We start from the raw sequence: 23,271 nt of genomic DNA on the forward strand, positions 1-23,271 counted from the left end.
AGAAACAAAATTGTACATATGATGTTAATTATATTAACACATTATATATATAATGTTAATCATGTACACATGCATAGAAATATCCTGGAAAGAAATATACTAGTAGTAGTTATGGCTAAAAAAAAATTATGATTTTTAAAAAGGGACAATGGTAAGAAAACTGGCATGTCAATCAATGTGGCTTTATTATCTGAATTTATACAAGAGAATGGTTTGAGAAACAGCTGGATACATAGACTAGAACAATTTGGACACGTCTTTAGCATATATGGTAAAAATATCTAGACCAGTGGTACTCAACCAGGGGCACTTTTGCCCCCCAGGAGACACTTGGCAATGTCTAGAGATATTTTTAGTTGTCACAAATGGGGAATCATTACTGTAGTTGTAGTGGGCAAGTAGCTGATAGTAGGTAAGTATGCTGCTAAATGTCCACAATGCACAGGACAACTCCTTCCTCCCCCAACAAAGAATTATCTGGTCCAAAATGTCAACAGTATCAAGGCTGAGAAACTCTGATCTAGACTTTACACTGAAGGTGTTACATAATCATCAGCAATTTAGATCAGTAGAGCAATCTAAAGTAAGGAAATAATAGTTTCCTCCTTCATCCCCATACTACGTGTATTCTTTCCCAGTTTTCCCATCTTGGTTTATGGTGCTACCAACTATCTAGTTTTTCAAAGTGAAAACCTAGGGGTCTGTAGTCTTCTTTACTTCCCTACAATCATCAATAAGTCCTATGGACTCCACCTCCAAAATATATCACAACCGTCACCATCTCCACCTACTCCAATGATTACTTTCACTCAAGGATTACACCAATAGCCTAACTGATGCTGTTTCCCATCTTGCTCCCTAAAGTTCATCCTATACACAGGAGCTAAGGAATCTTTTAAAGAGATCATATTTAATAAACACAAACTAGCTTCTCAGAGAAATATTTAATATTGTTTCTACCCACCCCAATCACTGACTATCATATTATCCTATGCTATCTGATTTTCTTCACTACTCGAAATTATTTTATCTAGTTCTTGTTTATTTTCTATCTTGCCCCTCTACCACTAGCATAAACTTTGTCTTTCTTGTTCATTATTATTTCTCCAGCACCTAAAACTATGCCTGATACATGTCCTAAATACTTGTTGAATGAGCGAATCTCTCTCATACTGATGTTGGTCTATTTGCTCCATTGGGGCTAAAGAGTAATGATATACCTCTGAAGGAAGGAGATTGAATCTCCTGAGGTGAACTGATATTCCCAATGGTAGTCAGCCTAAAACCAACAAATAATAGGTCAGGACGTTAGGTCCTTAGAAAAACGGAGGGAAAATGAATTCTTCCTCCCAGATCTCAAACAGCTTTTGGGTTCCAAAGAAAAGATGTCTGTCCTCTGCTCACTGAAGTCTGGGTGAAGGCTCAGCAGGTAAATGTTGCCCATTTCTCCTAGATCAACCATATTTAAGAGCCAGCTATATTTGTTTTGTAACTCTCTCCTACTAAGCTTTTAATAAAGTCTTGTTTAAAAGTCACAGCCTGGTCTCAGCCATGCTGGGTGGAATTAAGCAAAGATTCTGCATCCACATTTGGGCTGCAAGACCCCTACCAAGGCCAGCATGATAGTAGCAGAGATAATCAGAAAAAAATCCTTCCGTGAAGGAAAAGTAAATTTCTAGGAGGAGAGCCAGAGCTGTGAGGCAACCTGCCTCTTGCGAGAATTCAAAGAGTACCTATCTTGGGGAATTGGAATAGTACTAAGGGAGTCAACTCATTACCTTATAGATGAAGAGATCTTCATTTCCGAAGATAAATCAGTCTCCAGTGTATAAAATGAACAGGGTAGAAGAAACAGTAGAGAAGGGGGAAGGAAAAGAAGAGTTGCAAAGGCCAGGAAAGTAAGAAGACAAAGCAAGCAAAATGAGTATCAGAACTAGGGTGCTGACAGTAGAAATAAAGTTTTAAAAATCGTATCTCAGGTAGTCTCTACAAGACTTACCAATTAAAACTGGATTAATAAGGGTAAGGGAAAAGCAAGATGACTCAGAGGTTTCTAACTTGGGTGACTAGAAGATGGTAATTAAGAGAGAGAATACAGGAAGAAAAACAGGTTGAGAAGGAATGGGGCACTATCTGGGAGAGCAAGTACTTGCCAGGGGAATAGAGTTCCGTCTTAGGCATAGTGAATTAGCAACACTTGTAAGACAGCAAAATACAAGTCAAAGTATACATTTGGAAATACAGATTTTGAGTTTTAGAGATAAAAAAGAAGGAAAGAAGTAGAAAGGAAATCACATAATATTATTTAATGGATAGAGGTTAAAACTGCTGTAGAAAGAGACTACCCAAGAAAAATACAGGCAGAGGAAACACTTAATGAGCATGCAAATGACTCAAAGATGATGAAAAGAAGCAATTCAAGAGAAGAACCATGAGAACGCCACCTTATAAATGAGGGAGAAGTTTCAAGGAAGGAATGGGCAATAGGGTCAGATGTCTAAGAAAGATCACATAAGAAAAGCTCTGAAAAGCATCCATTAGACTTGGTGATTATCAGGTCATTTCAGTGATCTTAAAAATAATTTCAACGGCCAAACAGAAGGAAAAGCCAGATGTAGGTTGAGGAATGAACAAGAAATATACAACTGGTACCATCTCAAAAAGACTCTTAACTTCAAAAAGCTTGCCTGAGTTCTGACTGTAGTCTCTACCATTCCCCACTGAAAGGTACCAGGGCTTCTTGGAGTTAATTCCAAGTCTCAGACAGTAATGTATAGCCTAGGTACATCTTTTTGGCCAGAAAGGGAAGAATCTTTCAAGGACTACTGGAGTTAAGCCAAAAGGATACAAGTGCTAAATTTTTTTTTTTTTGATGCTAAGATAAATGAAATCATTTTCTTGATTTCCTTTCAGGATTGTTCATTGCTAGTGTATAGAAATACAACTGATTTTTGTGTGTTGATTTTTTATCCTGAACTTTGCTGAATTTGTTATTAACTCTCACAGAGTTTAGTGTTTTGTTTCACTGGTAAATTTTTAGGGTTTTCTACATATACGAACATGTCATCTGTAAACAGAGTTTTAACTTCTTTCTTTCCAATTTGGATGACTTTTATTTCTTTCTTGCCTAACAGCTCTGGCTAGAACTTGAAATACTACGTTGAGTAAATTTGCCAAAAGAGGGCATCCTCGTCTTATTCCTGATCTAAAGGAAAAGCTTTCAGTCTTTCACCAATGAATATGATGTTAACTATGATTTTTTTTCTTTTTTTGGTGAGGAAGATTAGCCCTGAGCTAACATCAGATGCCAATCCTCCTCTTTTTGCTGAGGAAGATTGGCCCTGGGCTAACACCCGTGCCCATCTTCCTCTATTTTATATGGGACACCGCCACAGCATGGCTTGACAAGCAGTGCATCGGTGCGTAGGCCTGTGGCCAGGATCTGAACCTACGAATCCCGGGCCACCGAAGCAGAGGGCGTGCACACTTAACCACTAGGCTACCAGGCCGGTCCCCAACTATGATTTTTCATATATAGCCTTTATCATGTTGAGAAAGTTCCCTTCTATTCCTAGTTTATTGAGTGCTCTTATAATGAAAAGGTGTTGGATTTCTTCAAATGCTTTTTCTACATTAACTGAGATGATCATGTGGTTTTTTTCCTTCATTCTATTAATGTGGTGTATTACACTGATTGATACTTAGGAAAAATTTAACCAAGGAGGTACAAGCCTTGTACACTGAGAGACTTGTACAAAACATAGCTGAAAGAAATTAAAGACCTAAATAATTGGCAAGACATTCCATGTTCACTGATTAGGCTTAATAGTGTTAGGCTGATAATACTACTCAAGAGATTTACAAATTCAATTCAATCCCTATCAAAATCCCAATGGTATTTTTTGCAGAAATAGAAAAAAAGAAAAATCCTAAACTTCATATGGAATTTTAAAGGACCTCCAAATAGCCAAAACAATCCTGAAAAAGAAAAACAAAGTTGGAGGACTCATACTTGCCAATTTCAAACTTCCTACAAAGCCACAGCAATCAAAGAGTGTAGTACTGGCACAAGGAGACACATAGATCAATGGAACAGAATTGAGATTGCAGAAATAAGCCCTTACATACATGGTTGTTATGGACTGAATGTTTGTGTCCCCAAAATTCATATGTTGAAGCCTGAAACCTCAATGTTATGATTTTTGGAGACAGGATCTTTGGGAGGTAATTAGTGTTAGACGAGGTCATGAGGGTAGGGCCCTCATGATGGGATTAGTGCCCTTATAAGAGACACCAGAGAGCTTGCTCGATCTCTGAGCACACACAAAGAAGAAATCATGAGAGCACACAGGAAGAAATCATGAGAGCACACAGCAAGACGGCAGCCACCAATAAGCCAAGAGAAGAGGCCTCAGAATGAAACCGACCTTGCCAGCACCTTGATCTTAGACTTCCTAGCCTCCAGAACTGTGAGAAATTTCTGTGGTTTCAGTCACCCAACTATGGTATTTTGTTATTGCAGTCCAAGCTGATTAATACAAAGGTCAACTGACTTTTTTTTAGGAAGATTAGCCCTGAGCTAACATCTGTCGCCAATCCTCCTTTTTTTCCCTGAGGAAGATCAGCCCTGAGCTAACATCTGCCACTCCTCCTCTTTTTGCTGAGGAAGACTGGCCCTGGGCTAACATTCATGCCCATCTTCCTCTACTTTATATGGGACGCTGCCACTGCATGGCTAGATAAACTGTGCATAGGTCCATGCCCGGGATCCGAACCTGCAAACCCCAGGCGGCCAAAGCAGAGAGTGCGAACTCAACCACTACGCCACCAGGCTGGCCCCAAAGGTCAACTGATTTTTGACAAGGGTGCCAAGATCATTCAATGGGGAAAGAACAGAATTCAACATGTGGTGCTGAGAAAACTGGATATTCATGTACAAAAGAATAAAACTGTACACTTACCTTATGCCATAAACAAAAATCAACTGCAAAAGGATTAAAGACCTAAATTAAAGAGCTAAACTATAAAACTCTTAGAAGAAAACATGGGAAAAACTACATGATCTTGAATTTGGCAATGGACTTTCTTAAATATGACAACAAAAGCACAAGCTACAAAAAGAAAACAGATAAACTGGATTTCAACAAAATTGAAAACTTCTGTGGATCAAAGGGCACTATCAAGAGAGTAACAAGGCAACTCACAAAATGGGAGAAAATATGTGCAAATCACATATCTGATGAAAGTTTAATATTCCAAATATATAAAGAACTCCTATAACTCAACAAAAAACAAACTACCCAATTAAAAAATGGGCAAAAGATTTAAATAGACATTTCTCTAAGAAAGAAATACAAATGGCCAATAAGCACAAAAAAAGATACTCAACATCATTAGTCATTAGAAAAATACAAACCAAAACCACAATGAGATACCACTTCAGGCCCACTAGGATAGCTATTATCAAAAAAGAAAAGAAAAGAACAAGTATTGGAGAGGATGTGGAGAAATTAGACCCCTTGTGCATTGTTAGTGGGAATGGAAACTGGTGCAGCCTCTGTGGAAGAGATTCCTCTCAAAAGTGATTCCTCAAAAAGATAAACATAGAATTCCATATGACCCAGCAGATCCATTTCTAGATATATGCCCCAAAAAACTGAAAGCAGGGACTCAGATACTTGAAGTTTATAGCAGTATATTTTTCAAAAGAGCCAAAAAGTAGAAATAACCCAAGTGTCCATCAACACATGAAGGGGTACACAAATGTATTATATACATACAACGGACTATTATCCAGCATGAAAAAGAATGAAGTTCTGATACACACTACAGCATGGATGAACCCTGAAAACACTATGCTAAGTGAAATAAGCCAGACACCAAAGGTCAAATATTATCTGATTCCACTTATATGAAATATCTAGAATAGGCAAATTCACTGAGGCAGAAAGTAGATTAAAGCATACCAGGGCCGGCCTCGTGGCTTAGCGGTTAAGCACGCGCGCTCCGCTGCTGGTGGCCCGTGGTTCGGATCTCGGGCGCGCGCCAACGCACCGCTTCCCTGGCCATTCTGGGGCCGCGTCCCACATGCGGCAGCTGGAAGGATGTGCATCTGTGACATGCAACTATCTGCTGGGGCTTTGGGGGAAAAAATAAATAAATAAAAAAAAAAAGCATACCAGGGGCTGGAAGGAAGAGCAATGGGGAATTATTCCGTAAAGTGTACAGAGCTTCTGTTTGGGGTGAAATAGACGGCAGTAATAGTTGCACAACACTGTTAATGTATTTAATGCCACTGAATTACACTTTAAATGATTAAAATATACATAACATAAAATTTACGATTTTAACACAAAAAAATTTAAAGTAATTGTTCAAATATAAAAAAACAACTTTTAAAAAGGATTCAGGTGGTAACCTTAAAGAGCCTGTTGTAGGCTAAATTGTGGCCCCCAAAAGATTATGTCCACCCAGAATCTCAGAACATGACCTTTTTGGAAAAAACTTCTTTGCAGATTTGTAATTAATGCAAAGATCTTAAGATGAGATCATCCTGGATTAGGGTGGGCCCTAAATCCAATGAAGACGACAGAAGACAGACACAGAGGGAAGGCCACATGAAGGCTCCATGAAGGCAAAAACTGGAGTTACGCAGCCACAAATCAAGGGACATGTGGGGACCACAAGCTGGAAGAGAGAAAAAAAGATTCTTCCCTAGAGCCTTCAGAGAGAGCATGGCCCTGCCCACACCTTGATTTTGGACTTCTAGCCTCGAAAACTACGAGAGAATAAATTTCTGTTGTTTTAAGCCACCAAGTTTGTGGTGATTTGTTATGGCAAATCAAGGAAACTAATACACATCTTGGTACATGGAAGTGATGTGCTGCTGTAAGAAATACCTAAAATGTGGAAGTAGCTTTGGAACTGGGTAATGGGTAATGGCTGGATAAATTTCGAGAAGCATGATAGAAAAAGTCTAAATTGGCTTGAAGAGATGGTTGGTACAAATATGGGTATTAAAGGCAATTCTGGTGAAGGTTCAGAAGGAAGGGAGAAGCAAAGAGAAAGCTTCTATTATCTTAGAGAATACATACACCATGAATAGAATGCTGGGAAAAATATGAACATTAAGGGAGCTTCTGATGAGATCTCGGAAGGAAATGAAGAATACGTTATTGGGAATTAGAAGGTGATCCTTGATATAAAGCAGCAGAAAACTTGGCTGAATTGTGTTCTGCTGTTGAGTAGAAAGCAGAACTTGGAAGCAATGAACGTCGATATTTAGCTAAGGAGATTTCTAAGCAAAGTGTTCAAAGTGCAGCCTTGTTTCTCCTTGCTGCTTATAGTAAAAGCAAAAGGAAAGAGATAAATTGAGGAAGGAACTGTTAAGCAAAAAGGAAACAACTCTTAATGATTTGGGAGGTTCTCAGCCTATCCAGATTGCAAAGGATGCTAAAATTAGGAAATTCACTGTTAGAAAAGTGTGCTCTAGAGACAGGGCCAAGAGTGTGGCTGGAAAACCATTTGCTGAAGATATTAGGTGTGTGACTCATGGATCCAATCAATCACCTCAACTTAAGTCAGAAATAAGAGATGGAGTTATCCAGGAAAGATCTGTTAAGAACCCTCTTGTCTAATTGTGTGGGTACCCTTAACATATACAGGAGAGCATATTATGCCAGTAAAAACGCTGCCAGCCTGTACTTAAAGGAAGAGACTAGATAAAATGAAAAAAAGCTGTCTGACTTCTGGAACTCTATGGGCAAGAAAGACTTAATAAAGCTACCCAGCTGCAAACATGTGCTACCATTCAAGAAAAAAGAAAATGACTCTAAAGACAGAGCCACAGACACAGAGGCAGAGGCCAGAGAAGTAGGCCCAAAGCAGGGGTCTATGGTGCCTCCAAGGACCCAAAAGGGCAGAGGATCAAGCCACAGATAACTATTCTCAGGCCTTGAAATCTAATGAAATTTGTCCTGCTAGGTTTTGAACTTGATTGGGACCAGTGATTCCTCTCATTTTCTTCCTTTTGGAATGGGACTGTCTATCATATGCCTGTTCCACAATTGTATTTTGGAAGCAGAAAACTTGTTTTCTGGTTTCACAGGTCCACAGATAAAGAGAAATTTTATCCCAGATGGATCATACCCAGTCATACCCATACCTCATTTAGATGATTCAGATGCTGAGATTTGGGAGTTCCTGAGCTGATGATATTTAGATGAGATTTTGGGCTTAAGAGTTCATGCTGTAATGGGTTGGGACTTTGGGGGATGTTGAGATAAGGTGAATGTATTTTTGCATATGGGACAGATGTGAAGTTTTGGGAACAAGTGGGTGGACTGTAGTGGATTGAATTGTGGCCCCTAAAAGATATGTCCACCCAGAACCTCAGAATGTGAGCAGAATGCATCTTTGCAGATGTAATTAAGGTCAGGATCCTGAGATGAGATCATTCTGGATTAGGATGGACCCTAAATCCAATTAAGAATATCTTTAGACGGGACAGTAAAGAAGACACAGAGAAGAAGGCCATGTAAGGATAGATAGAGGCAGAGATTGGAGTTATACAGCCACAAATCAAGGAACAAAATTAAATCCACCAGAAGCTAGAAGAGGTAAGGAAAGATTCTTCCCTAGAGCCTTCAGAGAGAACATGGCCTTGCTGACACCTTGATTTAGGACACCTAGCCTCCAGAACTGTGAGAATCAATTTCTGTTGTTTTAAGCCACCAAGCTGGTAGTAATTTGTTATGGCAGCCTTAAGAAACTAATAAGATAGCCACTGATCAAAAATGTGACAGATTTAAATACCAAAAAGAATACTGACCACAATAAAGTTAAATACATCAAATATATTAAAATCCATGATTTTAATGATATCCCCTCCAAAATCTCACCTTTGGGATTTGCTAAGGCATCAATTCATTCCTTTGAAAATTGGTTAAAAAAAAGGAAAGAGGGAGGATAAGCATTTACTTTGCTTTTCCTGTACAAATTATATTACAGAGTAACCACATAATTTATGAAGGAATTGTTTATGGAAGAATTCCAGTGAATAAATATAGGACAAATGATAGAAAATCACTCTTCTAATGAAATAATGGATCTAGGCAACAATCATCAATGGCTGATAAATCCATTAGGTGAAAAGTTAAGAAACTATGTTTGGATCCCACTGACAGAACCTAAACTGATCAATTTTAATATCACTGAAAGCGTAACAACCACTTACACGCCTCCTGGAATGATGCAACAAGAATTCGCAGCATCATCTAATAGTGTGACTATACAAATTAGAGTGACTATACAACCTAATTTGTCCAGAACAGTTCCAGTTTATGGCTACAGTCCCACTGTAATTATTAAATAGCACACCCTTTTATTCTTAAAATTATCTAATCGGAAATAAATTCTACAATACTCTATTTATGAATTTTTCTTTCCAAAGAAACTGAACCTAAATCTCATAGTCCTACCAATTCAAGTTCTCAAACTTGGCTGCAGACTGAAATTACTTGGGAAATTTTTTAAAATATTGATGCCTAGAATCCACCTGATGAATTCTGATTTAATTGACCTGAGATGTGACTTGAGAATCAGCATATTTAAAAGCTCTCCAGATAATTCTAAAGTTTCTGTCAAAGTTGAGAACCACTCCTCTATATCTAACACTAATTTGTGGGAAATATGAAGGGTAACTGAACATGTTAAACACTGCAAGGATTCAACCAGCCCCCAGAATGTGGGAAATTCTCCTAGTTTTTTTGACAAATAAACGGCATGGGTAAAAGTGCAGGGGGTACAGGGTAGGAAGGGAGATGGTTAAAGTTAAGAGAAACTTAGACATATAAACTAAATGAAATGGCAAATCTTATTGGGATAGTGACTTAAACAAACCAACCATAAAAAGATATTTAAAGAATCAGAGAAATCTGAAAATAGACTGGATTAAGGAATTCTTAATTTTGTTAGGTGTAATAGTATTATCGTGGTTGTATTTTTTAAAAATTCTTACCTGTTAGAAATACATACAGAAGTATTTATAGATTAAATGATGTGATGCCTGAGACTTCTTTGAAATTATTTCAACCAAAAAGAAAAGAAAAAGAAAAGAAGGAAGGGAGAAGTTAGATGAGACAGGAATGGCAAAATTACTGTTTAGTTGTCAAAGATGGGTAATAGGAACATGGGGTTTCACTGTACCAACCTATATTTTATATTCTGTATTGATATAGAATTATCAAACAAAAAGTTTTTTAATTTTTGCCTATAAATATATAGGCATGAAACGTATGCATGTGAGTACATATATATATATTATATATTATATGTAATATAATATATATAAAACATTTAAATATATAAGACAACATGTTGGGAGATGTAAAGAAAGATGAACTCATGATCTTTGACCTCAAAGACCTTACAGGAGCGGGTAGTCTATACATTGGATAGAAGAGGTTTGCTCAGGTACTATCTTTCATCAAAGGCAGGAAGGCAGCTAGCTCAAGCTCTGGGAGGCCAGCAAGATGGTAAGAATGAAATTAAAATAACATTATAAGCATTCTCTAAGTATAAGAAAGTGGATGGGGGTGTTACCATCCCAATATTGCTAAATACTAGAGATTGTATCATAACCTGACTTTGAAAATCTCATGCTCTTACTATTAGACTGAGTCATATGAAAATGCACTTTTGTAGGTCAAATGGTCTAATATCAGCCATTCCATATGGTTCAACCTAATACTATGCCATAATGCCTTCCTTTCTCTTTCCTTTGCTAAACCAGTTACATACAGTTAACGTAGTAATATAATCAGAATATTTAAAAGAAATGTCAGTCTTCTTTAAAGAGTAGCTGGTTTCCTAAAATAGAATTCAAAAATATAAATATCCACAGAAATTGCAATTTAACATTTACCTACTTATATATTCTTTAGTAAATAAGATAATCATTCCATTTTCTAAGGAAGTGCAAACTTTAAATCATAGCTTTAAAATATTTAGTGTGTATTTTTTCAAAAATAAACCTATGAGTTGCAAACATATGTTTTAAGGTTATCTCAAACAAGAATGTATTACTTATGCAAAAAGTCAATTTGACGCTTCCTGAGAAGTAACTTACGTCAATTTGATTTAAACATAATTCAATTTATTTTAACAACCAAAAATTCCATATAATAAATTCTGAACCTACACTACTATTATATATTATATATAATTAATCAATGTATATATTAATTATATATTATAATTAATTCTAACCTATACTATTTATCGAACAGTACAATTTTTCAAATGGTACTTGATCCTGGTTAGGCTATTATATTATGACCTTGAGCTCTGTGCCTCAGTTTCCTCATTTATAAAATGGAACAGTAATAGTGACTACAATTTATGGAACTGAGGATTGAAGGATATATTACATATAAAATATTTAGAATAATCACTGGAACTTAAAGGTTTATAAATACCAAGTATTACCATTATTTACAGAAGTCTCTGCTAGTTACAAGATGGGCACTGTGAAACAAGTCGGGATCATTGTCAACACCAGAATGGTCTCTTCAAATGCTTTCTACATATACAAAGGGCCAATGCATTCTTGAAGCAGATGATTTACATTGTGTACATATGAACTGCAAATATTTTTAATGATTTGTAGCACCGTGTTTTTAAGTAACACATTTAGCAAAAAGACAAAAGATAAAAAGTTCATTAAGGAATTAAGAGGGATCAACCTTTTGCAATTATTTTATTATAGAATATTAAAATAACAGAAATCCAAAACAAAACTTGTCCATAATCCCATCACATAATAAAACCAGTATTTTCATTTGTTCATGATATTTTCTATTCCTTGTCTACATGCACATTCAATTTTTACATATTTACAATAATAATATAGACAACATTTTATAGTATACATTTTCACTTAATTTTATACCATATTTTTCCATTTTGCAAAATTTTCCCCTTTACTCTCCCTTTCCTTTCTCATCCCCATCCCCTGAAGGTAATCAACGGTAACAGCCTATGTATGCTCCACAATCTTCTCCAAGCTCATACATATACAAGTATAGACACATGTCGGGAGGAGAGAAAGGTCAGTTTGTTTTTACAAAAATGGACGCATACTCCTTATACATATGCTTTCTCTTTCTTTTAAGCATAACAAACATACACCTCAAATTTAATATACGGAGAATTTTAAGTATGAAAATAGATACAGCTTACTAAAGCACGTAACAATACATACATTTACAAAAGTTACTATTATTTTGTACGTAAACTTTGAAAAAATGTAGGGATTTCACAAAGAAATATGGCCACCAGATCTAGTCATGCTTCATAACAGTTTATTATAATAGCCATGCATAAAATAATTCCACTACTTACAACAAGCCTACCTAATTGAATTACAAAACTTATTTTAGAAAATAAAAATTTTACAATCTTAAAAAAATTCATAAATAATATCTCAAAAAAGAAAGAGAAAGAAAGTGTGTATGTGTGTGTGTGTAATACTGGCCTTCATATGAACTTGGTTCTTTTGATAGCAGAGATGATAGATGGATACAGTGCTGACCTACCCACATACTCAGCTTCCCCGAGCCCACAAATTAAGAGACTGGCATTCAGATACAGTCTGAAAATAGTCAAATCAATCTTACCTAATTAATACCTATTGTTCTAACTGCCCACAAGTATGAATACAGGACACCAGAGAAGGCCTACACAGAATTTAAGGTTATTAACCCAATGGTCTTAAAATACAATCTCCCATCTAACCATAATCCAAAACAAGAAGATCCCTAAATCTGGATCCATAGGAGAGAACTTTGGGGTATAAAGGATGGTATGAAAGATTTATAGAAGCTCCCCAAATTACAAAGCAGATAACTTGGTACTCAAGCCATCGAGCCTCTACTGTAATAGGTAAACTTTTCTTACCAAAACCCAATATAAGTCTCTTGAGTTCCTATTATGTGGAAGTCATAAGTGTTGGAGATGCAAAAACCAGTAAAAAGGACCCTACCCTAAAGGAGTTCACGATTTAGCAGTAGAGACAGAATATATTATCCTAAATGATAATAAATACCATAGCACAATGTCTAGCATACAGTTCATCAACTAGCATAGGTACTCAATGACTTTTTGTAACTTATGATTATAAAGGTCAAAGGCAGTAAGCATCATAAACACAATATCATGTCATCAATGCAATTTCAGATTAAATAGCCTAAACTTATTATCTAGGCCTATGTAGTTTAACTGCCTCAAGGCAAACAAATTATCTAAAAAGATTGCACTTTTGTACATAGTCCCCACTAATCTGCTTGGAGTGTACATATGGAATCCCTGTGGAGTTTAGCGCGCACGTGCACACACACACACACACACACACACACATAAAGAGAAAAAAAGCACATGTACCATGTGTACCATTCAGGACAACCCTACTGAACATTCTAACCAAATATCAAAAACAAAATGGATTATGGAGCCTAAAAGATACTGAATGTAACCTTCCTCCACAATGACACTGGTAAAATAATAGGGGAAACCTGTACAAATGCTTGGTATACTACATGTTGTCAAAAAATAAAAGTTTAGACTGATACCAGTGTGGCACCTTTTTAAGTGTATTAGAAGAGAAAGAAGTATTTAAAATCTAGTTGAATTTGTTACCAAAGTGCATAGATGTTTTCTAGAACATTCTATCTTATATGGTGAATGACAACAGCATTAGTAGCAACTGGATTCAGAGATCTCCTTGAAGGAACGTTATACACCTAAAGTAATTTACCCTATATATTTTAATTGGACCACACGCCACATGCCTCCACTGAAGCATAATGAGGATCCAGTTTAAAACTGACAGCTTGAAGGACAATTTAAAATTTCAAAACACGTGCAACTCCATACCCAATATTTATACTAAATAAACTATTCAGACATACTATCATATATTTTAATTTGTCCTATGACTAATTATTGCACAATAAAGATCTAAAATTGTATAAACTTAAGACTATGAACATTAATTTATTTTATTTATTTATTTATTTTTTGCTGAAGAAGATTAGCCCTGAGCTAACATCTGTGCCAGTCTCCCTCTACTTTATACCTGGGTTGCCGCCACAGCATGGCTGACAAGTGGTGTAGGTCTGCCCCTGGGATCCAAACCCACAAAGTCCAGGCTGCCCAAGCAGAACACACGGACCTTCACCCTTACACAACAGGGCCGGCCCCTCAACATTAAATTTTAATTGCTCAAAAACTACAATGAAATGCATCAAAATAACTGATGATTCGATAAATGGATACGGATAAACGTAATAAAACAAGTACAGTAAAACGTTAATGGTAGAATCTAGGTAGTGGGTATATGGATGTTCCCTGCAAATTTTTTCAATTTTGTTGTGTAGTTGAAAATATTTTCCTAATAAATTGTAGAAAAAAATACTATTTGACACTTCTTTGGTTATTTATAATTTAAGCTTTTAAGAAGAGAAACTGATTAAAGAAACTCCTATGTGGCATCCAACACAAGCACTGTAGTTGGGACAAACCTAGATTCAAATCCCAGCTCCACCTCTTAACTACATATCCGATCTTAAGTAAATTACTTAACATCTTTACGCCTTCATTTTCTCATCAGCAAAATGGGTTTTATATAATGTTAACATGAGGTTAAATTCTTCCTATAAAGCACAGTGCCAGGCACATGGTAAGCACTCAAAATGTTAGCTGTAATATCATTATGAGATTGCTAATTTCATGCTAAATCGAAAGAGCATTATCAATAAAGATCAAGTAGTAATTTTTTACGTGATTGGCTTAACACTAACGTGATCATTTTGAGACCATTCCCAAAAGGAAGATTCCTGATAGGAAACTTACTGCTTAACATTCTAGAAGAGGAGGAAGGAAAAGGAAACTCTGAAAAATACTGCTCAATCAATAGTACAGTATTGTTCTCCAACTGAAAAAAATCATTCTGAGTTAAATAAGAAAAGTTTCAAGACCAACTTTAAAAGGCACTCAACAACTCCTATGTAGAATTGGCTTCACCTCTGCAGGCTGGTTGGGTACATCCTTGTTATGACAAAACTTGTCATACTCTTCCACGTTCTTAATAGCTGGTAAAGAGTCTAGACTAGAACATGACCATTTACAGTTGCCAAAATCTTTCTCCTAAATCAGGACATGCCAACGACCCCACTTCTTCACAGGTAGGAGCACCACCTCCACCTTGGTCTTGATAACGGTTATGGGGGGAGGGGAAAGGAGGCAGGAAAATGAATTCGCGATGGTGTTACTGAAGAACCCTCCTGCTTATTCCTCTTGAGACCCCTCCACGACTTATTCCCGCCACCGCTGCCACCACCACCCCCACCTGACCTCTCCCCAGTTAAACTTCCAGACTCTGATTTCCTAAAGATGCACTTAAGAATCTGACACCTTCTGTCCCCTGTCCCAGATAACCCACCCCCAGTGCTGGAAAAATTTTAAAAAGCAAACAACAGTCCCCGCCCCTCCCCCTCCCAACCAGCGGCAAATCTTTGTCCCACCTGCCCAAGGACCACTCTCCAGCACGCTCCAGACTCAAGGTTGCCTCAGTCCTGCCCGCAACGTCTCCCCAGCCGGGCCCCGGCGACTCCGCCACGAGCCTGCGCTTGGCCCATTCCCGGCCCCGGGACGCGGCCCCCGCCCCGCCCCCCGCCGCCCGCCGCCCGAGTTCTGCCTCACCTCACCTACCCTCTTTCGGGGGCCGGACTCCACCTCTCTCTCCGCCATGTTGGGCCCCGCTCGGAACCGCTGCGGCTCCCGGCGCAGTGGCGGCGGAACCTCTCGGGCCCCCGGCCCCCGCCCACACTGCAGGCACGACCGCCTCGCGGCAGCCTCCCCGAACCCGGCCGGGCCCGGCGCTGAGAGTGGGGAGGGGGCGGATGCCGCGCGCCGGGTCGGCGATCTCGAGATCCCACGGGTGCGCGCGTGGGCGGCAGGGCCTGCCCGGGAAAAGGGGGGCCGGGACTCGGGGGGTTAATGGCCTCCAAGGGGCCCCGTGAGTAGGATTATTTTCTCTCAGAGAAATTCCTCCGCCTGCGGTTTCTTAAAGGGATCACCAAACCAGCCCCTTGCGCGCGCCCCTGATGCGCAGGCGCACCTTAAGCCCCTCCTCCCTTTCCCACCAAGCCCCCGGTCCTGAGCGTGCGCGGTGAGTGGCCCAGGGTAGGCCAAATCCTGCAAGTCTCTTTGCTGCCAGCAGCTGCTCCCACCACTCAACTATGGCCGCTGCCTTAAAGGGACCATGACGCAGTCATGAAAGAAATTTGTGAAAGGGCCATCTGGAGAATTGGGTGAAATGTCAGTGAGGGGTCCAGATCACCATCTTACACCTGACTGCAGAGATACCATTGTAAAGGGAAAATGATGGTGAGCTGAAGTTCTCAGTGGACCTCTGAACACGAAGAATCCCAAATGATGAGGGAACAAGCCAGTGATCTCAAGGAGACCCAGCTTTCCTGTCTTTAGCCTGATCTGAAGCACAGGGCATAGAATATTAAGAGCCAACTCTAATAGCCAAACCTCAAAAATCAAATCCTCTGGTGATTTTGAAGACTGAACCAACAACTGGAGATAATTTCCTCAATGTAATTTGTCATTAGAATATCTAAATCAAGAATGGTCTTAGAAACCATCTACTCCGATGCTCATCTACTCGGATGCTCCGAATGGTAAAATTGCAGCCTAGTCAAGGGAAGTAATTTGCCCCAAGGCACCTAGAGCCTGATGTGAAATTAGAATGAAGATTTGAGTCACAGCCCTCCAGACTTTCTATGCACCAAGCTGTCTTCAAAGCAAGAGATAAATTCCTTTTAATCTAGAAGATTAAACATGAAAGTTCCATGATATTTCAAGAATATTGTTCTTCTCCTCTGAAGATGTGTGGTGATTTGCAGACATTGTGTGTCCTCATTCACCTCCATTGAAGAACTTTGAGAATCCGCCTTCAAGATGAGCATCTTATTCTCTAAGCAGAACACTGGGAAGTAGATTTGGGTCTATCTTGTCCTGAAACCAAAGCTGAGGATAGCTGAAGAGAATGGGGGTTTCATTCATTCCTCTTAGTCCATTCCAGTCCCCCAGCCTTAGGTGGAGAAAAATTGCCCTAATGGAGTTTGTAATGATAGCTCAGGGGCAATCATATAAGACGTGTAAATAAGAAATAACAAAGAAGTTGCTGCCTGAAAGGTCATTCCCCATAACAAGAAACATTCAAATGCAAATAAGCAACTCCTAAAATTGCAGGATAATGAGATGTAACTTCCAGGCGTCTCTTTAACTTTTGAGTGTCACTTGGTAGCCATTTTGAAACTGAGAAGTTTCCTAATTCATCACATTTTGCTGAAAATTCTCTGTGAAATTGCTGGAAGTTTCCATGCTGGTCCTTGCTTAGTTAGGCTTGTTCATCTTTAATTTCACTTCTGGGTAGGAAAGAGAAGAGAAGGACAAAAAAATGTATATTTCATCCAGAATTTTAAAAACATGTCAGACGCTTTAGTTCCATGTTCAGGACAAGAAGGAAATAAAGAGAAGCCAAGAAAAGATAGTTCCAGGGAAATTGAGTACATGAAAGTTCCAGTAGTTTCCACCTGTTTTATTGGCAGTGGAATACTCCCTTATAATAAAATCTGGTGGCTTAAAATGGAGTTGCTAAATTTGAAGTGGAAATGGGGAACCCATAAGGCTGCTCACCCAGCCTCCCTCTTGCCCTCCCTCTTCTTTTCATGCCCCCTCCCACCATTAGAAAAATGTTGCGTTCTACGCAGTTTAAAGCCATTGATTTTGTCCCACTCCACATTTTAAAGATGGAGCCACTGAAGCCCCAAAAGAAGACGTGACTTGCTTGAGATGACACAAAGGATTAATAATAGCATCACAACTGGAACAGGCATCTTGACCCCCAGCCTAGGGTTGTCTCCTTTATCAAACTGTTTCTAGAGGAATTGGGAATGTGTTGTCTTGAATGATAGGCAGGATTTTTGCATTCTGGATAATATACAAGCATACCATGAATATTCAGTGCAGTCGTCCATATGGGAGAAGGAGAAAAGAGAAAACCAACACTTAGTGAGCCCTGCAAGGTTAATCATATCACCCTAATTTTACAGAGGGATTTATAGAGGTTAAATGACCAGTTCAAGGTCATTCAGCAGAGAAACCAAGCCAGAATTTAAAGACTTTTTCTTTCTGGCTTATTCAAATATACCATAAACTGGAGGTTGCAAATTGGTAGACTTGCAAAGAAATCTTTCCCACAGACATGTGTTTGGTTTACAAAATGTATGGCTATGTGATCTTGGTCAAGTTACTTGCTCTGTGCTCCAGTTTCCTCATTTGTAAAATGGGTTGTTGGGAGAATTAGTTAATACCATACTACTTTTTGTTCCCGACCAGTGGGATCTTCAGAACTACTTCCCCGTATACTTGCCAGCCAGCTCTCTTGGCTACCTTCCTTATTCTTCCACAGGATATATGGGAACTTCTGGATACATTGTATATCACACTAGAGTTAAGGGCCACTCATTTGCAGAGTTCCTTCCAAGACCCTGTATCTAATTTTGTATATAGAATTTTGTGTTCTCTTTCTTTAAAAGCTCCTCCCCGCCTCCATCACATAAGCTGCAAGACCCACAAAACTTGGATTCATCCCTGGCTAAAAGACACTCTGAGGGGCTAAGTACAGGCCTTCTCTCTCTTCCCAACTACATTGGGCCATCACTTTTACTCATATGTGGTTGTTTGCTTGTTGATGTGGGCATAGTCTACAAGTCATCTCTACCTGGAATTCCAAACAGAAGCAAAGCAAGAATGCTTTCTATTTTGAAGAGCTGGAGTGGGAAGACAGAGGCACGTGTTTCTCAATCACTGCCTCTCTTACATCTCTCTTCCTTCTTCCCTCTATCCCTAAATTAAGAGTTAGGCTTTTCTTTTACTTCCCCTATATCACAGTTTCATGGCTTAGCTGTCTTAGATGGAAGTAGCATCTCCTCTGGAGTATGGGAAAACTGTATAAGATTCTTACTATGTGCTGAACTTCATAGGTTAAATGGAATTAAAGAAATTTAGCAAATTCTTTTTCTCTCCACTAAGCCTATTCTACTCTCTCCTGATTAGGAAAATAAGTCTCAGAGCTACAATTCAGACAAGAGTCTGTAATGGAACATGATTTAAAGAAAATTAAAGTGAATCAGCTAGATATTTGCAAAATATTACACCATTATATTCTACTTTTTTTAGAGAAGTCAGAAATTTGGGTTTGTATGTGAAATATCCCATTTCAAATGTTGGCATAGAATTTAAAATTTAAAAAATTTAAAAAATATATAAAATAATACACTCTTATGGTGCTAAGTGATTTAGAGTTCTAAGAGATTTAGAGTTAAGTAACAGCCAGACCTCAGGAAGAGTTGTGGTTTGTGTCCAGGCTTTTAGCAAACTTAGGGAGGCCAAGCTACAAGATACAACACCACTTACTGACCAACAGATGGCTGAGCATCCGGAGAAATCAGAGAATAGTACAAGCACACCAAATGGATCCAAGTTCTCAGGCTTCCTCAACACCGTAATGCCTCATACACGCAGACGCCATCTTAAGGACACGCACTGAGATAGAGAGCAGCTGTATGAAAGACTTGGCATTTCTTCCCAAAAGAGGTTATTACCTAAAGGAATTCTATCCATTAGATTCAAATATGTTTTAAACCAGATTGGAAATTTAGATATATTTGATAAATTCTGAGAATGTTAAGAATAAAATGAAACAGGGTGCCGGGATTAAAAGTGATTGGAGGGGCCGGCCCCGTGGCTTGGCGGTTAAGTGCGTGCGCTCTGCTGCTGGCGGCCCGGGTTCGGATCCCGGGATCGCACCGACGCACTGCTTCTCCGGCCATGCTGAGGCCGCGTCCCGCGTACAGCAACTGGAAGGATGTGCAGCTATGACAGACAACTATCTGCTGGGGCGTTGGGGGAAAAATAAATAAATAAAATCTTTAAAAAAAAAAAAAAAAAAAAAAAAAGTGATTGGAGTTAGGGCTGCTTTAGTTATGGTAGTCAGAGAATATTTTTCTAAGGAGGTGACATTTGAGCTGAAACTTAAATAATGAGCAGTAGCTGGCTGTGTGCAAATATCTGGGCAGATCATCCAGGCAGAGAGATCAGCAAGTGTAAATCCCTCAGCAGGAACAAACTTGAAGTGTTCAAGAACGGCAAAGTGCCAATGTTACTAGAACTAAGTGAGAGAGGGGCAGGAGATGAGGTCAGAGAAGGAGAGGCTATGGTAAGGATTTTTAATTTTATTCTGTGTATGAGGGAAAGCCATTGGAGACTTAAAAAAAAAAGAGTGATGTGAACCCTGCGGATACCGTGTGCAGAATGGACCATAATGGAGCATGAGGGGACATAAGTTAAGAGCCTTTACAGTAATCCAGGCGAGAGATGGCAATGGTTTGACCTAGGGCATTGGCAGTGGAAATAGTGAAAAGTGGTTGAATTCAGGATATGTTATGGAAGTTTAGCCAATAGGACTGCTGCTAATGAATTGGATGTTGCGGTTGAGAGAAAAAGACAACTTAAGAATGACTTTTAGCTTTTCAGCCTGGACAGCTAGGTTAATTGTGTTGTTCATTATTTGAAATGGAAAAGAGTAGAGCAGAAAAGTTGAGGGAGTAGGGCAAAGAAGGAAGCAAGACTAATGTCTTGGACATGAGATGCCTCTTAGACATCCAAGTGGAAATGTCAAATGGGCAGTTGGACATTAGAGTCTGAAGCTCAGGAGAGATAACAGGGCTAGAGATAGAAATGTGAGAGTCATCAGTATAAGCCATAAGACTGGATGGGATTACCCAGAGAGTATAAATTAAACTGAGCCCTGAAGTACTCCAACATTTACAACTCAGGAAGAGAAAGAGGATCAGTAAAGTAGCAGGAACACCAGGAAAGCATGTGGTCTCAGAAGTAAGTAAAGAGTGTTTCAAGAGAGGATCAATTACCAATTTGTCAAATGTCACGGAGAGGACAAGTAAGATGAGGCCCAAGAACTGACTATAGAAAGAGAAGGTCATTGGTGATCTGGACTAGAGCCATTTCAGGGCATTGGTATAGACAGAAGCATGATTGGAGTGGGCTAAAGAGAGAATAAGAGGTGAAGAATAGGAGATAAAGAAGACAGTAGATATGGACAATTCTTTCAAGAATTTTTGCTGTGATGATTGGAGAAATAGGATGATAGATGGAGGGAAATGTCAGTCAAGAGGTTTGTTTTTTTTTTTTTAAGATAAGTGGGAATCATTAAAGCATATAAAATAGTAAAAAATAGTAAAGCATCACCAAATATATTGGAAAGGTCAAATGGACAACACACTATCAAAGACCTCTGCCTTCAAGTTGGCACAAACTATCACATGAGGCTGAGAGAACAGATGAAGGCTGGGAAGTGAATGATGGAGTGGGTTGAAAAGAGGAAATCATGCATCTTGGGGTCAAGTCAACTTTAGAAGCTAGTGCTCCATCCAGCATTTAAGCCTTGGGAAATGCATCCTGTGGAGTTGTCATAGTTATTGGTTTCTTTAAAGGGAGGTAAATGTCGTTGTACTGCTTCTTCTGTGAACCTTATTCTTCAGATCCTAGTGAATGAGGTAGAATTCAGGACTAACAAGGACATGTTAAAGATGAGCACATTTAATGCTGATGAGTTAGATATTTTGAAAGTTCAGGGGGAAAAGCTCAAGGACATAGCTTGGCAAGTGACAGTACTTGTAAGCCAGCTAAATAATCATGAGATATTTTTGTTTCCTACTATAACAACAACGATACAAAGACATTGCTTTCAATAATACAGAAATTATTTTTCAAAAGTAAAGTTTTAAAAGGTTGTATTTAAAAATCACCTCCTCCCAAAAAGAATATACATATATGCTTGAATATGCATTTACAAAATGGAAAGATACACAGAAAATGGATAGTAGTTACCTATTTGGGGCCAGGTGAAGTAAGATGAGGGAGGAATAATCTTCACTCTATACCTTTTTAAAATTTTGAATTATGTAAATGTATTTTAAAAATTAAGTAATTTAAAATTCCCTCAAAATCCTGATTAAAATAATAAAGAGCTAAAATAAATGAGAAAATTATGTTATAATAAACTAACAAAAAAATCCAGCATACATTAAATAATAGGTTTGGGACATTATTTATCATGCTATCCCTATGAACAGCAATTTTTTACTTACAAGATACTTTCACAGTTATTATTCGTCTTGCCTGTTAGGTAGAGAACATTTTGTCCACAGTATTTTACAGGAGAGGAAGCACTCTCAAAGGTTAAGTGACAAGACCAAGGCCACATAGCAGAGGAACCTGAGAAACATCTAGGCTGTCTGATGCCACATTTAGATGATTTCACATTGGGAGGTAGTGCAGAGTGGGGAGAAAACAGAGACGAGGTGAGAGACCTCAGGACACAGGTTACCAATGCAAATACCTACAGGGGGCAGTAGGTAGTATAAATGAATAGAATAAGCCAAGTAGAATAGTGGAAAGCTCATGTCCACTCACAAGCAGGAACAGCCTCTATTCACTCAAGAAGATTGTGGCCATGATGGGATGCCAGCCCAGAGTTTCCAGATATTCAAATTGCAAACTCAGAAATTGCGTTTTTATTTGAAATTTCTCAATGTTTGAAAATTTTTAATTGTGGCAAAATACACATAAAAAATTTACCATCTTAACCATTTTTAAGTCTACAATTCAGTAGTGTTAAGTATATTCACCTTCTTTTACACCCAATCTCCAGACCTTTTTCATCTTGCAAAACTGAAACTCTATACCCATTAAACAATAGCTCTCCATTTCCTCCTCCCCTAGAACCTGGCAACCACCATTCTACTTTCTGTTTCTGTGAATTGGACTACTTTAGCTACCTCATATAGGTGGAATCATACAGTATTTATCTTTCTGTGACTGGCCTATTTCACATAGCATTATGTCCTCAAGGTTCATCCATGTTATGGCATGTATCAGAATTTCCTTCCTTTTTAAGGAAGGAATAATATTCCATTGTATGACTATACCGCATTTTGTTTATCCATTCATCCATTGATGGACACTCGGGTTGCTTCCACTTGTCAACTGCTGTGAATAATGCTGCTATGAATATAGATGTACAAATATCTCTTTGAGACCCTATTTTCAATTCTT

At 38.5% G+C, this 23,271-nt stretch overlaps 1 protein-coding gene across 10 annotated transcripts in view; it reads right to left on the reverse strand.

The window, feature by feature from the left end:
* Nucleotides 1–16,103, reverse strand: part of ZMYM4 (zinc finger MYM-type containing 4) — a 150,084-nt gene extending 133,981 nt beyond the window's left edge. For 3 of the 10 annotated variants that reach the window (XM_087446308.1, XM_087446301.1, XM_087446300.1), the window contains exon 1: nt 15,765–15,901. Coding sequence is in view for 3 of the 10 variants with exons in the window: in XM_087446304.1 (XP_087302430.1) it covers nt 15,760–15,807 (48 nt within the window). In the remaining 7 variants the exon portion in view is untranslated. Of the gene's footprint in view, nt 1–15,581; nt 15,602–15,759 lie in introns of those variants that run through there. The other 7 variants (XM_087446304.1, XM_087446298.1, XM_087446305.1 and 4 more) reach the window with 6 other exon arrangements.
* Between the last annotated feature and the right edge of the window lie 7,168 nt (nt 16,104–23,271).

Source organism: Ceratotherium simum, chromosome 22 (assembly GCF_057802395.1).
Source record: "Ceratotherium simum simum isolate JZ-2026a chromosome 22, ASM5780239v1, whole genome shotgun sequence".
Taxonomy (NCBI): domain Eukaryota; kingdom Metazoa; phylum Chordata; class Mammalia; order Perissodactyla; family Rhinocerotidae; genus Ceratotherium; species Ceratotherium simum.